The sequence below is a fragment of the Lycorma delicatula genome, chromosome 3 (assembly GCF_047948215.1).
Source record: "Lycorma delicatula isolate Av1 chromosome 3, ASM4794821v1, whole genome shotgun sequence".
NCBI classification, from domain to species: Eukaryota; Metazoa; Arthropoda; class Insecta; order Hemiptera; family Fulgoridae; genus Lycorma; species Lycorma delicatula.
Window position 1 is genome coordinate 13,387,862 of NC_134457.1, and position 22,759 is coordinate 13,410,620.

The window sequence follows — 22,759 nt, forward strand, 5'->3', positions numbered from 1 at the left end:
CTGGTGCCGTTTTTTCAATTTACTGATGTAGTGGGTGTATGATTTTCTGAAGTTTTGGCAACTGGATGTTTTTTAGTGCCATATAGGAAGCTTCTTATTATTTCTAATCAAAAATCATAAAAATAGTCACCCTTAACGTACTTAGAATATAAAAAGTATGCATTTAACAAACAAAGTTGCAAATGTGGATATAACGTTTTTTTGTACCATTGAATGGGTTTTCTGCTATAAGGGCCATCATTTGATCTTGTCAATCTATTCCAGACATAAATTTATTATAATTTAGTATAGTTACTGGTTTCTCCTTTTGTTTGTGAAAAGGCCCATTTCATTTCCACTTTCAGTGGTAATATAATTCACAGTACACTCCAACACCCTTTGCCAATGTGAACTCCATTACAGAACATAGATTTGTGTTCTTCTTATTTTATTTTTTTTTTTTAGACATTAAATCTTACCCACCGGGTTGGTCTAGTGGTTAACGCGTCTTCCCAAATCAGCTGATTTGGAAGTCGAAAGTTACAGCGTTCAAGTCCTAGTAAAGCCAGTTATTTTTACACGGATTTGAATAACTAGATCGTGGATATCGGTGTTCTTTGGTGGTTGGGTTTCAATTAACCACACATTTCAGGATTGGTCGAACTGAGAATGTACAAGACTACACTTCATTTACACTCATACATATCATCCTCATTCATCCTCTGAAGAATTATCTAAACGGTAGTTACCGGAGGCTAAATAGGAAAAGAAAGAAAGACATTAAATCTTATGGATTATTTTTCATGTCAGCTCTAAGAGTACTGGTACAGTATGTGTCTTGGTCAAGTAATTTGGTAGATAAGCCCTCACGATTGTAAAAATTTCCAAGGTATATTGCATGGCCATTAGCTAACGTTCCTTGCAATAAATACAATACTACTTTTTCTGTATGACCAGTATCACCTAAAATGTTTATGGTCCCTTCATGTAGATGAGTTTTAAGTGCTAAATCATTTGGTTCAGTTACTATATACAATTTCATACCAAATATATGATGCTTGTTTTTTATGTATTGGCAGAATACTAAGCGATACACCAGAGAATCATGAACACATCTAGAGATAATTCTTTGCCTGTATAATAAATCTCAATTATTTTATTATCAAAACAGTCTATTCCTAGCCTTACCCTTTGTTGATGGTCAACAGTATTATTGCTAACAGATGAGAAATGTAAACATCTTAAAATTAAAAGAAATTTGTTTTGGGACATGTACTTTCTAAATACCAGTATATCAAAAAGTGGATCAGTCATCCAACAATCACTGAGACGAGGCAATGAAATAGTAACAATTTGAAGCAGTACAGCTAAAAATATTTTTAACTCTTCAAGGATTTTTAATCCTTCCAATCTTTAATACAGGATTTCACTTTGTTTGTGTGCAACACAAAACTTCTATGGCATATTCATTATCATTGGTACACTGGACAATTGTTTGCAAAACATTATCATCAACAATCATTTGAAAAAAGTCGATAGGCTTGGGGTCAATTGGAATTTGAGTAAGCGCTCCTTGTTGTTTTGTAAATATAGATTGCTTTAACATACCCGTATTTTTCCCCTGATTTCTACCCTCTGCATTTTCATTATTCACTAATTCAGCTTCATCATTGACAACCTCAGCTTCATCCTCAGAGCCAGTACTCAAAGTTTCAGAACTCGGAAAATAAATAAGCTGCTCTCTTGTGCTGAACCGTTTTCACTATCTTCCAAATATCACAGTAATTCATTACTTCGCATTTTATTTCTGTGAGAGCAGATTTTTGTTCATACTGGAGTACAGAAGGACCTGGTGTGTCATCAATTTTAAGCTAAGACTGCAGAGTGTTGAAGAAAAAAAATACGTTACCAACTATAATACATACTAAACCACTACTTTTCAATGATACAACAGCAAAACAATCCTTTCAGCTATGTCACACTCACACTCAATACAAGAAATGATTAGCCACCACTACTCTGATATAAGTGGGCAGTGCTTCCGGGTGCAGCTGATTCACTCCAATCGGGCTAGTCAGCAGTCAACTTGTCAACAGCAGTTTATTAAAAATTATAATTTATTACATTTTTTAAATTATTCATTTTTTTGTTACTATTTTTTTTTAATTATGGAACTGTACATACCTTATAAGGAACATTGCTTTATAATTTTTACAATTCTTGTTTTTTTTCTGTTTAGGTGTTCGTAGTTGTGTTTGTGAAATACATAATCTGGAACCATTCCGTGATTACAAGTTCCGGATTAGAGTTGAAAATAAATATGGCACAAGTGATCCATCTCCATTTGCTTTGACTCACAGGTATATGTTAAATTGAATCAAATACAAAAAAAAAATTAATGTAAATTAAATTAGATTTAATAAATTAAAATTTATTTATTTTACTGTTTATAAGATATTAACAATATATGTTTGATATTATTTAAGATTTAGATAAGGTTTTATCAGTGTCCTATTTCATTCCACTCCTATTTTGGGTGTTAATTCCAGTTGTTTGTTTTTTTATAAGCTTTCTTACCGTAGAACAAATTTTACTTGTTGGACTTACCATCTTATTCAGTTTATGTGATTTTTTTTTGTCTTCAGTCATTTGACTGGTTTGATGCAGCTCTCCAAGATTTCCTATCTAGTGCCAGTTGTTTCATTTCAGTATACCCCCTACATCCTACATCCTACATCCCTAACAATTTGTTTTACATATTCCAATTTTTGCCTGTCTGCACAATTTTCCCCATCTACCTGTTCCTTCATTATCAAAGGAATTATTCCAGCAAGGCTTAAGATGTGGTCTATAAGCCTTTCTCTTCTTTTAGCTATACTTTTCCAAATGCTTCTTTCTTCATCAATTTGCCACAACACCTCTTCATTTGTCAGTTTATCCACCCACCTGATTTTTAGCATTCTCCTATAGCACCACATTTCAAAAGCTTCTAATCTTTTCTTCTCAGGTACTCCGATAGTATAAGTCTCACTTCCATGTAAAGCTACGCTCCAAACATATACTTTCAAAAATGCTTTCTTGATGTTTAAATTAATTTTTGATGTAAGCAAATTATATTTCTGACTGAAAGTTTGTTTTGCCTGTGTTACTCAGCAGTTTATATCACTCCTGCTTCATCCATCTTTAGCAATTCTACTTCCCAAATAACTTCTACCTCCATAATATATTATCTTCCTATTTTTATATTCAGTAGTGCATCTACATTATTTTTACTACATTTCATTACTTTCATTTTGTTATTGTTTATTTTCATGAAGTAGTTCTTGTATAGAACTTCATCTATGCCACTCACTGTTTCTTCTAAATCTTTTTTACTCTCAGCTAGAATTACTATACCTTCAGCAGATCGTAACATCTTTATCTTTTCACCTTGCAGTAATACTCCAGATCTAAGTTGTTCTTTATCATTAACTGCTAGTTATATGTAAAGATTAAAAGGTAACAGGGATAAGAAACATCCTTGTCAGGCTCCCTTTTTTATTACGGCTTCTTTCTTAGTTTTTTAGTTATTACTGTTGCAGTTTGGTTCCTGTAAATGTTAGCAATTATTCTTCTATCTCTATACTTGAACCCTATATCTTTTTAAATGCTGAACATTTTATTCCAGTCCATGTTATTAAATGGCTTTTCTAAGTATTTAAATGCCAAGTGTGTTGGTTTGTTTTTCTTTAATTTTCCTTCTACTATTAATTTGAGTGCTAAAATTGCTTCCCTTGCCCCTATACTTTTCCTGAAACCAAATTGGTTTTCTTCTAACACTTCTTCAACTCTCCTCTCAATTCTTCAGTGCAGAATTCTAGTTAAGATTTTTTATGCATGAATAGTTAAGCTAATTGTTCTGTATTCTTCACATTTATCTGCTCCTGCTTTCTTTGGTATCATAACAATAACACTTTTTGAAGTCTGACGGAACTTCCACTTTTTCGTAAATATTACTCCAATTTGTATAATCTCTCTATAGTTTCCTCACCTGCACTGCGCAGTAATTCTACAGGTATCCCGTCTATCTCAGGAGCCTTTCTGCCATTCAAATCTTTTAATGCTCTCTTAAATTCAGATCTCATTATTGTATCTCCCTTTTCATCCTCTTCGACCTCCTCTTCTTCCTCTATAACACCAGTTTCTAATTCATTTCCTCCATATGACTCTTCAATATATTCCACCCACCTATTGAACTTTTCTTTTGTATTATAAATCGGTGTACCATCTTTGTTTAACACATTATTAGATTTTAATTTATGTACCACAAAATTCTCCTTAACTTTCCTGTATGCTTCGTCTATTTTACCAATGATCATTTCTCTTCCCACTTCTGAACACTTTTCTTTAATCTATTTTTCTTTCGCTAATTTGCACTTCCTGTTTATAGTGTTTTTTAATTGTCGATAGTTCCTTTTATCACCTTCATCACTAGCATTCTTATACGTTCTACGTTCATCCATCAGCTGCAATATATCCTCTGATATCCAGGGTTTTCTACCCATTCTCTTTGTTTCGCCTAAGTTTACATCTACTAATTTAACAATTTCCTTTTTAACATTCTCCCATTCTTCTATATTTTCTACCTTATCTTTTTTACTCAGACCTCTTGCAATGTCCTCCTCAAAAATCTTCTTTACCTCCTCTTCCTCAAGCTTCTTTAAATTCCACCAATTCATCTGACACCTTTTCTTTTGGTTTTTAAACCCCAGTCTACATTTCATTATCACTAAATTGTGGTCGCTATGAATGTCTGCTCATGGATATGCTTTGCAGTCGATGAGTTGATTTCTAAATCTTTGCTTAACCACGATATAATCTGTCTGATACCTTGCAGTATTGCCCGGCTTTTTCCATGTATATATTCTTCTATTATTATTTTTAACTGGTTGCTGGCAATTACTAAATTATACTTCATGCAAAACTTAATAAGTAGTTCCCTTTTTTCATTAATTTTCCCCAGCCCGTATTCACCGACAATATTTCCTTCCTTGCCTTTTCCAGTATTTGCATTTCAATCTCCAACTATTATTAAATTTTCATCCCCTCGTATGTGTTTAATTGCTTCATCAGTTTCTTCGTATACACACTGTATCTCATCGTGGGTACTTGTAGGCAATAGATAGCAAATTTTGGAGAGCTGCATCAAACCAGTCAAATGACTGGAGACAAAAAAAAATATTTACATAAATACTATTTTATTGGACTGATTACATAATTGTGTATTCTTAAAAATTAATGTATTTATTTATATTTCATCACTGGCAGCTGTTGGAATTATGAGTAATTAATCTACTTCTTACTGCAGCAAGATAATGAATATTAAATATTAAAAAAAAAATTGCTTATTTAGCCTCACAAGTTAACAAGAATTACCTGCTATTATTTAATATTTATGTAAAACTAAGTTGATCTAGTAGGCGGTCTTTGTCTTCTAATTATTTGGTCCTGAGACAGATATTTTTCAATATTTACCTATTATCACACAAAAGAATTAGCAGCAGCCTATAATTAAATAAATGTCAATAGCATTTTATTCCATTTGTTAATTTTGTTTAATTTTTTTTTTGTTTTCAGAGCACGACTGGCACCTGAACCACCAAAATTCACTCCTCACTTACCACCTGGTGTTGACTTCCATCCAGAAACATCACCATATTTCCCTAAGGACTTTGATATAGACAGGCCTCCTCATGACAAATACGCACAAGCACCCAGGTATTGTATTTGTTCTGTGATTGCTTTTTAAGAACCATGTAGAATACTTGGACTAGTAATCCTCAACCTTTTAAGCTCCACAACCCCCAAAAAGTAAAAAAATATACATTTATTATTTTGCTATACACCAACCCAATGAAACCTAGTTACAAAACTACTTAGCTGTGTTGATAGCAACATGTATGAACATATATATATGAAGTGTTCAAATATGAGCAATTTAGCTCCAATCTGATGTGTACATACTCCTTGTTATTTGATCTGCTTGGATAATATTAATATTGAAAGCATAATCTTCAAACATACATTAGATACATTTGAACACATCATGTTCTCAGCAGTAAAAAAGAGGCGTAAAGGATTACAAATGTGAATGTTTAGTTTCAAATGTGAAGGGTGCATCTGGTGCCTTTATTTAAATTTTTAAAAGTGTAGTTTCATTGAAAATAATAGTTAAGGTTTTGATTTTTTAATGTGTGATCAAATTGTGTAATTGTTTTTTTTTCCAGTTAGACTTTTATGCAAAATTGATCAATATATGAAAAAATGAAGTCAGCCACCTACATACACTGAATCGATTGGTAAAAAGACAAGATTGTGCAATGGCAGTTATTTAAATTATGGTTTTACATTGCTGCATGGAAAGTCACAGTGCGTTGTTTGCTTTCAAGTCCTCTCCTATAAAAACTTGAAGCCATTAAAATTAATTCAACAGTTGGAAACTAAACATCCAGATCATTAAATCAAACCCTTTGATTTTTCAAAATAAAATTACATATTTTGAAAAATCAATAAGCTTCTATCTGTAAATCAAGCCATACTGACTAAAGTACACTTGAAGCAACTTAGCTTTTAGCATTAAGAAAAGCTTTGATGTCCAGAACCCATACAATCACAGAAAACCTCATATTGCTTGCTGCAATTGATATGGTCAGTATTTTAATAGGCATGGAAACAAAATAACTGAAAAAAATTCAGCTTTCTAACTACACAGTTTCAAGTCAAATCGATGACATGACATGTTTGCGATTAGATAAGTCAGCAAGTGAGGTCAAGTGAATTTTTTAGTATTAATTTTGATGAATCAACGAATGTGGCAAACATTTCTCATTTATTATATTTTTTGAGATGTGAATGTGTCAGAGACAGATCAATCAAAGAAAATATGTTCTTTTGCCAATCAATACCTGGTCATGCAACAGGACAGTGCTTTTTGATGTTTTTTTATGAGGCTACTTAAAACTATAACATAGATTGGACAACATATATTGCAGTGTGTAGTAATGTTACAAAGACGATAACAGAAAAGAACAGTGGATTTCTGAAAAAATTATAATAGTTAAGATTGTCTTATACCAAGGGTGGATGAACACCCCTTCCTTGACAGACATGCTCTTAGCACAAAAACTATGCCGGGAAGTCTCAAACAAATTCTTTGTAAAGCTAAAAAAATGTTTAATTTTATTAAAAGTTGACCGTTAAGACTGTTTGCTAAACTATGTGATGAAAGGGGAAAAGGAAAAATCTATTCTTTTCCATACAGAGAAGTCAGATGGTTATTGTAGGGAAAGTGTTAGCTCAGATATTGGAATTGCGAGATGAATTAATAATATTTTTTTGGGTTAAACAAACGCCATTCTCAATGTTTTTACAGAATAATGAGTATGTGTTGCTGTTGGCTTACTTAGGTGATATATTTTCACATTTAAACAACTTGAATGTGAATTTACAAGGACATTATAAAAACATTTTATTAATGACAGACAAAGTTCATGTTTTCATTAAGAAGCTTGATTTCTGCGTAATTCACCTTCAAAGCAAAAAATTTGCTATGTTTCCACTCACTTGTATTATACTGATAAACATTTGTATGAAGAAGACACTATTATTCACCGCAGTTTGGGTAATGTCTAGATGCATTTATGTGAAATTCAGTTGGCAGAGTATTTCCAAGAAGATAAAAAATAATTTTTCGAATAGATGGGTACTGAATCCATTCATTAAAAATGTTATTGCAGCTGCAAAGTTATTAGTTGAGGTTCACAACCAGCTGATCAAAATGGCTGTCAATAAAACATTACAATTACAATTCACATCTGAAGATTTAGATATGTTTTGGTTTGCGTGTCAAAGTGAATATGGAAATTTAGTCACAGAAGCATTGAAAATATTAATCCCTTTTTCCATGTCTTACCTCTGTGAAAAAGGTTTGTTCATCTATGATTGTGCTAAAAACTAATTATAGTTATCGTCATCACTTGAAAACAATTTGTTTTTGTGTATTTCTTACATAGATTCACACATGGAGAAACTTTTAAATGAAAAACAAATACGACAATCTCATTAATTTATTTTCTTTATATATGTAAGTAAAAGATTACATTTGTTTTACATTTTCTTACATTTATTTTCTTTATAAATGTAAGTAAAATGTTTATTATAAATGATTGTTTTTTTCATACAGTTGTTTCATTATTGTTTACATGTAAAGTTGTAAGCAAATTTCACAATCCCCCCTTTCATATCACCGTGACCACCCGGTTGAGAAACACTGGTTTAGACTACTTTATTTTATTGACTTACGTTTCAGTTTATTTATTTATGTAAATGAGTTTATGAGTTCATTTGTAAGTTATTTTTTTTTTTTAGCTACAAATTGTTTAACATTTTTTTTAAATGAAATTTAGCAATGTAAAACTGGTAAAATATTTGATCTATTGCTGCATAAGTTACGTAATAATTAAAATGTAATTAATTGCATCTATATGTTTTTTGTTTGCTAATGATGTATTTGTGATTTTATTTTTTGTATAAAAATTCTTTTGTCTTCTTTTAAATTACAATTAAAATCTATTTATTAGTTATACATGTTATTAGAATTTGTTAAATATGTACATAAATGAAATATAGGCGCATTGATATTATAATAACACAATTTGTATATTTTATTTGCTCTTTATATTGTGCTATTAACAGCAGTACTTAAATTACTAGAATATCTTAGACGTAGTCTAAACACATAAATAAACCAGTTTGTGGTGTTTTTACATTTCTAACATTTTCATAATTATAAGGGTGCTTATTCTTTTTATATTAAAAATAGTAGCAGACATTAAACTCATAATTTAAGCTAAGATCTTTTATATATATCATATTTTTTTGGTAAATCAGTATTATTTTAAAAAGTACAAAGTAATGTTATGGAAAGAATAAAGTAAAATATTTTTAAGTTTTGAAAGCCCTTTTTTAAATCACATATATTCTCTAAAAAGATATTTCCTATTTGGACAATATATATAGGCAATACATAGATTTGTTTGGTAATATATAGATCCTATTTGATAAATTTATTGTTTATTCTTCGGATTGTCAATAATGATTTTTTAACCTCCTGCTTTTGTTTTATTTTTGTCTTATGAGCTCATAATTTGTATAGTCAAGTCACTTTCATATCCAATCCGTATACAAAATTAATGAATGTTTGAATAAATATTTGATTCACCAGTATCGTCCTCTTTAAATTGTTTATTCATCCAAGAGAAATTCAGAAATATTGAATTTTTTAGATAAAACCTCTTTAAAATTTTAACTCTTGTCAGTCTGTCAAAAATAACTATAGAAATTAGGAATTCATATAGGATCTGTTACAGATTATGCACATTATGATCGTACACAAATGCTTAATTCCCACTTTGTTTACCCATCAATTACTCCTTTCCCATCTGTTTTTTGCTGTTATGTTCAAAATACCTCGTAGCTAACTTAATATATTACCTGTTAATTGTTTTAACACTTTATAATTTGTTCCTTGTTCAATCAAGGAACATATACTTACTTATATGTATTTTATTTGTAAGTATGTTTTTATCACCATTATATGGCTGTCTCTGTCTGAAATATGTTATATTAAATATTACATATTGAGTGAATCAGTGAGGTCTTTCTCATGTAAATGAATGTAGAGTATATAATTTGTCTAATTTGTTGCATTTTAATAGAGTTAAAATTAGAACTAGCCCTATTATCATAGGAAAACATTCAGATTATTTTTTTTAGAATTATGTCAGAATTTTTTAAATCATTAGTTTTACATTTAAAATTAAAAATTACATATTCAGATTCCAATTCTTTTTAATATATGCTGAATTACGCTGTGCGTATGTCTGTTTCAGGTTTCTTCGTCAGGAGCATGATACACAGTATGGTGTCAAAGGACACAATTGCAATTTGTTTTGGTTTGTTTATGGTTATCCTAAACCAAAAATGCAGTATTTCTTCAATGATGAACCGATTGAAATGGGAGGTAGATATGATTCCAGTTACACAAGAAATGGACAGGCTACACTTTTCATTAACAAGTAATGCCATTACTGTTCATTATATTTATTTCACTGTTCTACAATAATGTTTTAATTTGGAATTTGTTTGATCGATTGAATTCATTATTTTAAGTTCTGATGTAAGCTTTTCTTTTTAATTTTATTACTATATTGTCATTGAAAAAATTTTAGTAGCTGGTGTTATTTTACCACCATGATTGGTATTATATTGATATATTATCAGATTAAACTATCTATGTTGATCATACTAAGACATCTGCAGTATTTGTGTTGAGTTAATTGTGAGCTATGAGGGTCAGTCAAATATAAACCAGATTTTTCTTCATGGCTTGTGAACAAGCATAACTGGGCTGCTGTGAAGGAATATTGATAATGGAGAAAAGGGAAAGGGATGGACGCTGTAGCTGCGTCAGTATTCACATCTCTCTGATCAGTAGCATCATCACAGAGCAAGGGGGTACCATCATCATTTTCACAGTTAATATTGTAAAATTTCAAAAGAATGAAGATGTCATACCATCTGAAATTTTGATTAGGCTGAGTGCACAGTTTGGGGATACGATGATATATATAGTCAAGTCTACAATTGGGCCAGCAAATTTAAAAGAGGAGATGAAATTGTAAAAAAATATGTTATTGTAGGTTTTAAAGGACAGGTGTGATGGATAATAACATTCAATTGACTATTGACGTCATTGAAGACTGTATGGTCATCAGCCCTGTATGGTTGATAAAATTACTTTGAAAGCCGTATCAGCATGGAAGTATTCATTCTTCCTTAGGAATCTTAAGTTCCATAAAATCTTAGCTAGGTGGGTTTAAAAAATTTTGACACAAAATCAGAAACAAATCCGACAGAAAATTTTCCAAAGGGTCCTGAATCTACTTTGACAATAAGGAAATAATTTTTTACATCAAATAGTCACATAAGATGAGGTATAAGGCCATCACTATAATATAGGTTCATCTGATTTCAACTCAGGAGAGCCCTGAGTCAAAATCAGCAAGTATGGAGTGGCATAGAAGTGAAGAGCCTTGCTGTGTAAATGCAAAAAACATGTCCATCAGCTGGAAAATCCTCACAATCATCTTTTTGTATTGCACATTGATTTTCTCCAAATGTGAGTACTGTGTACTAACTCTGTTGGCTATTATTAATACCAAACAAAAGATGCCATCACAAGTGTGATTCTCCACTACAACACCAACCCCACACAGCCCTTAGCACTCAGAATAAACAGGATGAAATATACTAAGAAACCTTAGAATATCCTCTATGCAATCCAGATTATCCCGTTGCAATTTCTTTCTGTCTGGACCGTGCAAGATGCACTGGGAGGACATTGATTTGAGAGCAACAACAAAGTAGGCAAAATTCTGTGCAATTGGCTTGTGACATATCCTAAAAGTTTTTTAGGAAAAAGGGATCCATAAGGATCTGCACATTGGGAAAGATATTTAGAATTTCAGGGAGGCTGCATAGAAAATCAATAAGTATATATTGTAAAAACAACAATCAGGATTATATTTGACTGACCCTCTTATATTAAAATATAAGTTTGAACCAGAATAAGAATGGGAATAGTTAATAAATATTTTTAACATCACTCTTAATTTTATTTTAAATATCAGATTGATTCCACTAATATATATCAGCTTTACCAATGAAATTATGTGTGCATTTTAGTTGGAATTTTTATAATTATAAAAAAGAAATAAATTTGACTGAACAACAAATCAACAACTTGAGCTGTTGACTTTTACTGTTCATCTTTGTATGATGCAAATTCTAAAAAGAATATGATGATAAAATGCATATGATGATGGCATGTGATTTGTATGATGCATCATACAAAGATCAACAGTAAAAATCATCAGCTCAAGTTGTTGATTTGTTGTTCAATCAAATTTATTTCTTTTTTATCTCACTAATTGATTTTTAATTATTTTACATTTAATGTTTTATTACTGTTTATCATTAAGTCACATAATATAAAAATATTTACAATTATAATAGTGCATAACATAAATAAATACCTGTAACTTTAATTTGTATCTGTAACTATTATGTAACATCATAACTGCCTAGGCATTTTCTGTTGGTAAAACCTTGATCGGAAAAATGTGACTAACTGCACATATTTTGATTTATATAAATTCATTGAAAAGATGTGAATTCTGTAAGATTGAATATTATTTTATCTGATCACTACATAAATTCAATCGAATTAAGTCAAATTTCAAATTATTTGTTGGTGTATATCCCATTGAAATTTGAGACTAAAAATTAATTTACAGCAGAGTAGGAAAGTATATGTTGTAGGGGCTTTGCGCTGGTGATTGTGAGATTGAGGAAATGTGTTCATCATACTTTTTATATGATTTTAGAAATATTGTTTATTAATGAAAAAAGATCCCAAATATATATCAGAAAATTTGTATTTATTTACTTCATAAATTTTTAGATTGACAATTCTCTTATGTTGTTATGCACTTTAAATTTTATACTAAATTGTGATTTTTTTATTTATATATTTATTTATGTTTACATATAGATACATTTTATTTTATTTTTTATTTGTATTCTGCTATGTATTTTATTACTTAACATTAACATAAGGTATAATAAAAAAAGGAAAAATATGACTACTTTTTTTTTATTAAAAAATACCTTGTTTTTGGCCATGGAAGATTTATATTTTCATGCCATAATAGAAGATTAATATTGAAGGGAAAAAGGAAATAATGCAGTACAGTGACTACTCAACAAAATGGTTATTTAGAATTAATTATATTGCTAGACATACCAAATATAGTACAACAAGTTACATTGATTATTATACATCAAGTAAAACAATCTCTTTTTTTTCTGTAAAACAAACTTTTTGCTATATTTTATCAACTGAGAGTCAAAGATATGTTTTAGAAAAAGAAAATCCAGTGGAATAAAAATGGAAAAATCCTTCTGGCAATTATATGAAAAAAAGAAGTCAGTCAACTTGAAACAGGACATTAAGAATTTTTTACTGTTTTCAATAAATATTTTTAGTATAAATTTTCTGGTAGAGAAATTACTTACTAAAAATTACTTATGTACTTATTACTTATATTATTATAAGTAATTATATATACTATATTACTATATTACTATATTACTTATGTACTTATGAAATTACTTATGTACTTAGTAATTGTATTTAAAATTTATAATGAAATAACTAGGAAGTGGCTGAATTTCATAGATTTAATATTGATGTTTTATATGTGGTTTCAGAATGTTAGATAGAGATGTTGGTGTTTATGAAGCAGTAGCAACTAATGAGCACGGTCAGGCTCGACAAAGAGTACGTTTAGAAATAGCTGAGTATCCTCAATTCTTACAAAGACCTGAAGAAACAGTTATCATGACAAGGAAATCCGGTCGGTTAATTGCCAGAGTCGTTGGTGTACCTTATCCTGAAATAAAGTGGTTCAAAGATTGGCAACCACTTGCATCTTCAAGCCGAGTTAAAGTGAGTGCAGTATTTTTTGTTTAATTGAGATCTGTTTAAAATGTCAAAAGTGAAAAATTAGTACAAAAGTATTTTGTTTGCAGGCATGCATTTGTTTACACTTAACACACATAATTTTTTTATCATTATTGGTATTATAATTTTATTTTATTTTTGTCTGCAGATTCAATTTATCGAGCCAGATCAATGTGTTTTGACTATCAATGATGCTATGACAAGAGATGAAGGTTTATATAGTATTAGTGCTTCAAATATTGCTGGAACTGTATCAAGCTCAGTGATGGTTCGTGTTGAAGAGAATGAAGCTGAATATAGCTATATGAATTATGATAAAGTAAGAAATGTTAAAGCAAGAACAAAACCAATACATGATAAATATGATTTGGGTGATGAACTTGGAAGAGGCACTCAGGGTATTACTTATCATGCTGTTGAACGATCCACTGGTTAGTAAATCAACCTTTTTGTTTAATATTTGATAATTTAAATTTTTCAATTTGAACTTTTAATTATTATTTTGATGTGATGAAAATAGTCCAAAGATAGGTTTACTGAATGGAATATTAAGTTCATATTCTTTTTTTTTAGTTTTTATTATAAAAATAATACAGTTAAATAAATGGATTTTTTTAAAATTTTAAACCAGTTATTTATTGGATTGTGGACTTCTCTAAGTTTAATACAACTGAACCTCTGGCCTAATAGGTTTTACATTATTTAAGCACTGCAACATTATTTCTGTTCAGATTATATTAGTTATGATAGCTCTTCTGTAATGTTACAAGACTTGGGTTTAAACTCAAATTAAAATAAAATTAATAGTGGATTTGAATCCCAATGTGACTAGTGAACTTTCATCATTGTGGTTTAATTTATGCTGCCTCACTTGATTAGTGATTCTGAATCTGAGCTAGACAAACTGCATACTGGCAATTGCAATTATTTTTAATTGGATAAGTCTGTAAACATACACTAATTTAATTTTAAATTAATGTACTTAAAATTTTCCATGTTGAGTGAAATTCATTAGTAACTTATTTAGTAAATATCAGTTACAGAGTTTGAAATTAAACATAATAGAATTAATATAATACAAAATGTAATTAAATATTATTAATTGTTATGTGTCAATTCTTTTAGGTCGAAATTATGCTGCAAAGGTAATGCATGGAAAGGGCAGTCTTAGAGCTTTAATGCGTAATGAATTAGACATAATGAATCAACTGAATCATCGTAAATTGATAAGACTACAAGATGCCTATGAGGATCCTACCAGATTTACACTTGTCATGGAACTAGCTGGAGGTGGTGAATTATTGGAAGCGTTAACAAAACAGACGTTCACTACTGAATCTGAGATTGCTTCATACATTAGACAAGTTTTATGGGGTCTGGAACACATGCATGATCAAAATATTGCGCACCTTGGTCTTACAGTAAGTTTAACAAAAAGTTACCTTTCGTTAATTGGGTTTCAGTTCTTTTATATTCCATTCAATTACTTTTTTTTTTGTTAACTAAAGGAAGCATTAGAAATAATTATTTCAAAGAGTTTTGCAAGTCATCCAGCTTTCATCAACTAAAAAATTAAGTTTTCATTTTATGCCAGCTTTATAGTTAAAGTTTAATTTCTTGTTTGATTGAAAAATTGCTTTCCAAAATGCAATTTTTTTACGTTACACATGTTACTGTAAGAAAAACAGAGATGTTTAATCTAAATTTAATCAAGGATGTCATATAACTTAATTTGCTTGTGCACACATGTATATATCATATCAGCATTATGTGTTTGATGTTAACTTATAAATGAAACTTTGATGAATAAAAGATTATAATATTCTTTTCACAGATAAGTATAATTTTTACATTCAGTTTACATTTAGCATATTCATCTGCAAATATTAAGTACTTTTATAATACATATTTTTTTGAAAATTCAAATAATTCAATAAAAATTTGACCATTGTGTTAATAAAATTTAATATATAAAATATAAACCACCAAAACACAATTATTAGGTAATTTAAACTTGCTATAGTAATTTCCAGTAACTGGTTTTTGCAGTATCCTGTGACTTCAATTGGTATTAAATTCTATATTTATTACATTAAAACATATTCTTTAATAGTTTGTCATTTTTTCCAAAATTGTAATGTTTTCTTTTTTGAAATTTTGAATGATATAAACATATATATAATTTTGCTGTCTTGTACTAGACATCATGTAATACCAATTGAAAATGCGAGATACCATGAAAACCAGTTATTAAGTTTAACCAGTTTGGTAAGTTTAACTTATATATATATATATATATATATATATATATATATATATATATATATATATATATTTGTATAATATGTATATTTAAACAAATGAATTTGCAAACAGAATAAAAGATTTTTTTTTTTGTACTTAGACCATCTTTAGTTTTAACTTCCAATTACAACATACTATATTTAAAAAAAATTTAAAAAAAAATGGTTCAAATATTACTTCATCTGATTACATTGCACATGATAATGTGTGTATTTTTTCTTTTTACTTCTTTGTACGAAGTAAAGGAAGTATTGTAATCATTGAAAATTTCAGTTTTCATATTTCAACGGAAATATCCATTTTGACCATCCCTGAATCCAATTTGAGTAGTTTCAGCATTAAATGTGAATGTACATACATACATATGTATCTCGCGTAACTCAAAAACGATTAGCTGTAGAATGTTGAAATTTTGTATAATAAATAATAATAAAAACATAATAATAATAATAACAATAAAATAAATAAAGAAAAACAATAAATAATAATTCAATAATGACAATACAAAAAAAAAGATGAAAAAAATTCAGAAGTTATTAGTGAAACAAAATGTTATGTACTTTTCATTTTAATTCAAACGTTTTTACAATCACAGGTTAATTATTAATAAATCAATATATTTAAATTAAAAAGACAAGAAAGTTAAAAAAAAATATGTATATGAAACTGGATTCAAACCAATGTGTGCTTGGTTACAGATCTGACATTCTCACTTACGCCATATATCTACTTAAGCGACATGAAACAAAATTAATATATAAACTAATATAAAATGCTAAGGAAATTTTTAGGGTCATTTTTCTTGAGTATAATCGAATATTACATGTTAGTATTTTGTGATGATACATAAACACAGTGTACTATTCACACACGCAATATAGTTCAAATCAGTGTCCTGAAACCCATGCTTTCCCCTCGTTTGCTATAGTAATATGGATCTTAGGTGCCTTACACTGATTCAACTTTTTAAAGAAAAAGGTCAAACTGTAGTTATGCTCTTACAGAATTAGAAATAATTTTCTTACAGAAAATAATTTTTTTTGAAACATTAAGCATGATCTTAGTATATTAGAAAAATTTTTAAATGTGTATATGTAACTTAATATGTGTACAACGAAATCATGTGGTGTCCACATCAGTTTTTGTATATATATATATATTATTACTATATTAATGATTGAATAATTTTTTTTTTTTTTTACTACAATTTATAATTCAAAATAAAAACTGTAAGAGGTATAAAATAAAGTACAAAGACATATTACTGTATTTTAGTTCTGTTTTATTCATTTGTTTATTAATGTTGATTTTTATAAAGATTAAATAGATTGAGTGCCTTTAATTTAATACAAATTTTGTTAATATTTCAGCCAGGAGATTTGCTTATATCACATGCTGGTGGAGATGACCTTAAGATATGTGATTTTGGTTTAAGCCGTCGCATACCATTTGGTAAACATGCATCATTAGAATATGGTAAGAAAATAAATTTCTTTAATGCTGGAAATTTGATATTAATTTATGTTTTGTGTTATAATTAATTGTGTTCTCCGTAGCCTTCTGTTAGCCACTTATTTGAATTTTAGGAAAGTGAGAAATGAAAGAATTTTGGAAGTATTTCAAGTAAATATAATAAGTGTATTTTCTATTTTTTTTTCTATGTAAAACTTTGAATTTAGACTTTTTGATTATACTGTACAGAGTATTTTTTTCTGTTTATTAAATACAACTTTCATTTAGTTTTTCTTCAAACAGCTACATGATTTGCTTATATTTTTAAATTTGCATAGAGTAATGGCATGTTACAAGACTTCTGCAAGTCAACAAGTTCTATCATTTGTTGACTTGAAAGTTATCAACACTCTACTATTAAATGATCATAGTCATGGTGTGGGGAATTTAGTACCTGTGCCATAACATGTACAACATCTTATCTCTATGCTTGAAATGAACTGTGTGTTCAGATATTTCAAGGCATAGTTGAAAAATAAACTTTCTTAGGCTGCAAGATTAATTACAGTAATTAAACTTTAGTTTTTGGTAAGCATTTGATTTAAGAATCTTTTTATAGTAATAGAGTATGTTTAATAAGACTGAACTTATGTAATAAAATTTTATTAATGTTTTTATAATTTTTTATACAGGCTTCACCCTTTCAAAGTAGTCCTTGTTGCTGGAAATACACTGTTCCCAATGTTTTGTCCATTTTTAGAATGTTTCTTGGAACATGTATTTGGGAATGATGTGCAGCTACATATTTGAAAACAATACCCTTCAATTTAAGGAACAGGAAAGAGTCTGCTGTACTCAATTCAGGAGAGAAGGTTGGATGAGTCACAACGATCGTCTTGTGTTTTGCCAGATAATGGAAGATAAGAAATGTTGCATTAAAATGGTACAACAACCAACTCTGATTTTTTCCACAGCTCAGATCTCTTTCTGCATACAGCATCCCTCAAATACCGCAAAACTTTTATGTAGAACTCCTTCTTTACCATATGACCTCATGTTACAAATTTATAATGGATCAAACCTTTCCAGTCAAAGAATATCACTATCACCTTCATGGCATGAAGTCATTCAGGCATTTTTGGTCAGGAAGATTCTTGCACACCATGATCCTTTGCTGATGCCCAGTTCCTTAGTGGTCTTTGGAACAGTTAAGCAGTAATCTTTACTAACAGTAGCATGAATTGCATTAATGATATTGTTTATTGACATGAAGGTAGTCCAGATCTGGAGTCTTCATCCATCTATGTTCTGTCCAATTTAAAGTGATTGAATCATTTGTAGCAGTGCAATGTACTCATATATTCTTCATCAAATGCTTGTTGAAGTATTTTAAACCTCTGTGATTGTTTTATCAAATATGAAGCAAAGTTTTAACATAAACATGTTCTTCTTTATGATCTTTTACGAGGAATATCTCTAAAGTAAAGACTGCTGGGAAATTTCTCTCCTTAAGATTGGTAAACCTGTGTCATTCACGGCCATGCTAGTAATGTACACACTAAATTGTTATCTGTAAGTTGTCACGTTGTAGTATCTTTGATTACATGTGAATTATTACATTATAAAATGAATAGGAAAATTGATGCCGACTGTGAAACACATGGAGCCATACATTTTTTAAACCATCAAAACATTAAATATGATCACTTTATTTGATCACTCGTATGGTCACTTCTATTCCTTCCAATTCAACGGAGATCCTCAGGATGCTCTTTCTTCTCATCGTCTGGATCATTTTACTCTTATGATGTGCAACCTTGAGCCCTCTAGCCTTTAGCCAGTCCACCACCACCAGGACTTAGTTGGCCCGGAGCTTAACCTCACTAGTGTTCCTGTCCGTCACCATAATTGCGAGGTCATCCGCATAGGCGAGTAACTGCACTCCTGCCGGGTCCTCAATGCCCAGGAGGCTGTTACATGCCAGATTCCATAATAGAAGGCCTAGAATTGACCCCTGGGGCAACCCTTTCCTTATGGTTATTATGACTTCCTAACCCTCTTCGGAGGTGACAACATCTCTCTACCTGTCACGTACTCATGAATTATTCTCATCAGGTAGGGAGAAATCTTCCTGTCCACCAGTGAGTCCAAAATATTCCAACCAATAGTATTGGAAACTATTTCAATATCTAACCAACACCGGTACTCCCGAGTGTGTCTTGTCCCTGATAGAGCCACCTTAGCAATCTCCAAAATTCTACTTATTGCATCCATGTAGACCGCCCCTTCCTGAAACCATATTGTCTATTGGACAGTCCACCATGCTACTCCAATTCCAGGCCAAGAGTCCTAGCCAGAAGACCCTCAAAGAACTTTCCAGCAGAATTAATCAGGGATATAGGTCTCGATAACCACCTCCCACCTTAGGCACCATGATCAGCCTGGCCATTTTCCAGCTACCCGGCATAACCTCACAAGATAAGGCCTGATTGAACACCTCAACAAATGACAAAGGGGATGCCTCAACCATAAGTTTTAACACCTCTGCCATAACCCCGTCCAGTCGCAGACTCTTGTGTGGTGTAAGATTGTTAACAGCATATTCCAACTCTCCACCGTGAATCTCAGGATCTCTCCGGCCACAATTTCTTGTCTGTTCCATTTCTCCTCTCAAGGAGAAAGCCTTTGCAGAGCCCGCATCAGCTGATCCACCAGCAGTCTGGGCAACGCCCTCCCAAACCTACCCATGACCAGTCTGTATGCTGTACTGATGTGGTTAATTACCACATTTATCTATTATCTTATTGTTAATGATTTCTTTCTAGTAGAATTATCATTAACATAGCCAAAAAAAAATGAAAACAATATGTTCTTTATTTCCTTTTTTTATGATGGATTTTCAATAAGTAGAGGTTTCATCCATCGATTATTATTAACATAGCTTACTGTGTAACTAACTTGTACCAATAGCTGTACTTTTCCATTAATTTTGTATATCTTTGCCATGTGATGTGTAAAAGCTTCAGATGTATGATATAAACATCTGAATAGTAAATATGATCTAAAAATTAACACAGTATTTTCTTATTAATTGGCCGATATTTGCTGCTATTTGATGATGAAGTTTAAACCAACATCCAGCCTGGTGACATAAATATATATACACACTAACGTAAATACTACTTATTTTTGGATTTTGTTTTAGAAAAATTTTAATTTGTAGAAAAATAATTTTTTTTTTTGTTATTATAACTTGTGTGTGTGTTCATTCATGTGTGCACATGTGCGTGTGATAGAGGCTAAGAAAAGAATAAAAGTGAAAAAATATTAATTCTTTATATTCTTTGTCAACAAACAAAAATTATGAGAAAAAGGTTTTCCTGTAATTCTCTCTTCAATAAATTTTTTGCTTCTTGTCAAATCTCTAACTAGTTTCATCATGTTCATTATATAAAGTTTGACAGAATTACTTGTAAATAAATATTTACTGTAATTTCACTATATTAATTAAAAATGTGTGTGCTGGCCATATGTTTCTTTTTTTTAATATTAAATAATTATAATTTTATATTAAATTTTTTTTAAAAGTAAATAATTGTCTGAATATGTAACTTCTTTGATACCTTACAGGAATGCCAGAATATGTGTCTCCTGAAATCGTCAAAGGTGATGGAGTCGGCACTCCTGCAGATTTGTGGGCCCTTGGTATCATAACACATGTACTGTTGACTGGTATTTCCCCTTTTAAGGGTAACAATGATATGGAAACTTTGGACAATATTAAAGAAAACAAGTGGTCATTCCAGGAAGACATTTGGTCTAAATTTACTAAAGAGGCTAGAGACTTTATTACACGATTGCTTACTGTACAACAAGAAGCTAGGATGACCATTAAAGAAGCTTTGAAACATCCTTGGCTCAATTTGGCTAACAAAATACCAGCTAATGAATATAACATCACAACAGATTCATTACGCAATTATTATAATTCTCTCAAGTGAGTACTATGTTTTCTTAGTCACAAATTTTTATTTAAGCTGAGATTATTTGTTACTTTTTAGTAATATCTTAATCTATTAATTATACATTTTTTTTTATGTAACATCATATTAGTGTTCAGGGATGAACACTAATTTACTAACAAACTTAAGAGGCGGTGTATCTTGAGGGGATTAGTCCATTAATATAGTGAATAGTATTGCTAGCTACTAATCCAGGTTCCATACTTTGATTCAAAGTTTGATTGAAAATTAGACTAAACCGATCTATCTGCCTACAAGGAAGCAGAATTTGCATTTGTGTGTTTCACCGATAACAAAATATAATATTTTACATACAGTAAGTTTTTTCCAACATTGTTACAAGCAATTACCTTACCCTAAAATATTAGCTGGTCGCTCTTGTGCATAAATTTTCTTAAAAACAGAACAAGAAATTTGAATAAACATATGACATTTTATTGTCATAAATGATTGATTACTAAAACATATGTGTCTTGTCTAAAGAATTACAAAAATGATAAGGTCTGTGATCATTCTCAGTTATATCATAAATTTCTATATTCTAAAATAATATACCGATCCTCAAATGGGCATCAGTATTATAACAGAAATTGTTTGTTACATAACGGACATCTGCTCATAGAATTCAGCTCTACCTAAGCTGAGAAAAACATGAGTAAAATAAGAAAATAAAAAAATAAAAAATAATTTATATTCTACCTACATATATTTACATTTTAAGTATAGCCTGAAGTCAGCGGAAATCATAAATACATATACATATTATATACCATTTTGGCATATAAACCTAATGACCACATTATTAAGCATCTTTCAAATTTGAGTACATTTGCGTAAGAGTAACCAACAGCTTCAAAGCAATATTTTAAAAAATGTAAGAGCAAATAAAAATATCTAGTGGCCTTAAAAATTATTTAACTAAAAATCTATTTACCTTAAAAACAAGACATACTATATCGCTCTAATTCTTACTACTATATGTAAATAATATTAATGTAATAAAAAATAGAAAAATATTTTATGTACAAATTTTTTTTTTAAAGATTCAAATAAATGAATTCACTGGATGACTAGGGGGATATTTTATTCAAATTAGCAGATAAGAGATAATAAAATCTATTAAATTCTATATAATTCAGTTACATGGAAGACTGAAAAAGCAATGCTGTCTTATTTATTAACTTTTAAATCACAAATTTAATTTTAGAATTCAATATTATTTAAGCAAGGTACTGATGAAGGTATCTCCCCAAAACGTGTTATTAAAACTACAAAGAATGTACTAATAAAGTAAGAATGTTTTATTATACTTAACACTGTAGGCAGATTTATCAAATTTATTAAAATAAAATATACATAATTATGCAACACTATTTTC

General features: G+C 30.0%; 1 protein-coding gene across 5 annotated transcripts in view; it reads left to right on the forward strand.

The window, feature by feature from the left end:
• Obsc (Obscurin) overlaps positions 1-22,759 on the forward strand; it is a 613,188-nt gene that overhangs the window by 545,576 nt on the left and 44,853 nt on the right. For all 5 annotated transcript variants that reach the window (XM_075359431.1, XM_075359430.1, XM_075359429.1 and 2 more), the window contains 8 exons: positions 2,219-2,339; positions 5,596-5,736; positions 9,909-10,094; positions 13,351-13,588; positions 13,752-14,034; positions 14,729-15,024; positions 17,278-17,383; positions 20,990-21,356. In XM_075359431.1, coding sequence (XP_075215546.1) covers positions 2,219-2,339; positions 5,596-5,736; positions 9,909-10,094; positions 13,351-13,588; positions 13,752-14,034; positions 14,729-15,024; positions 17,278-17,383; positions 20,990-21,356 — 1,738 coding nt within the window. The remainder of the gene's footprint in view (positions 1-2,218; positions 2,340-5,595; positions 5,737-9,908; positions 10,095-13,350; positions 13,589-13,751; positions 14,035-14,728; positions 15,025-17,277; positions 17,384-20,989; positions 21,357-22,759) is intronic.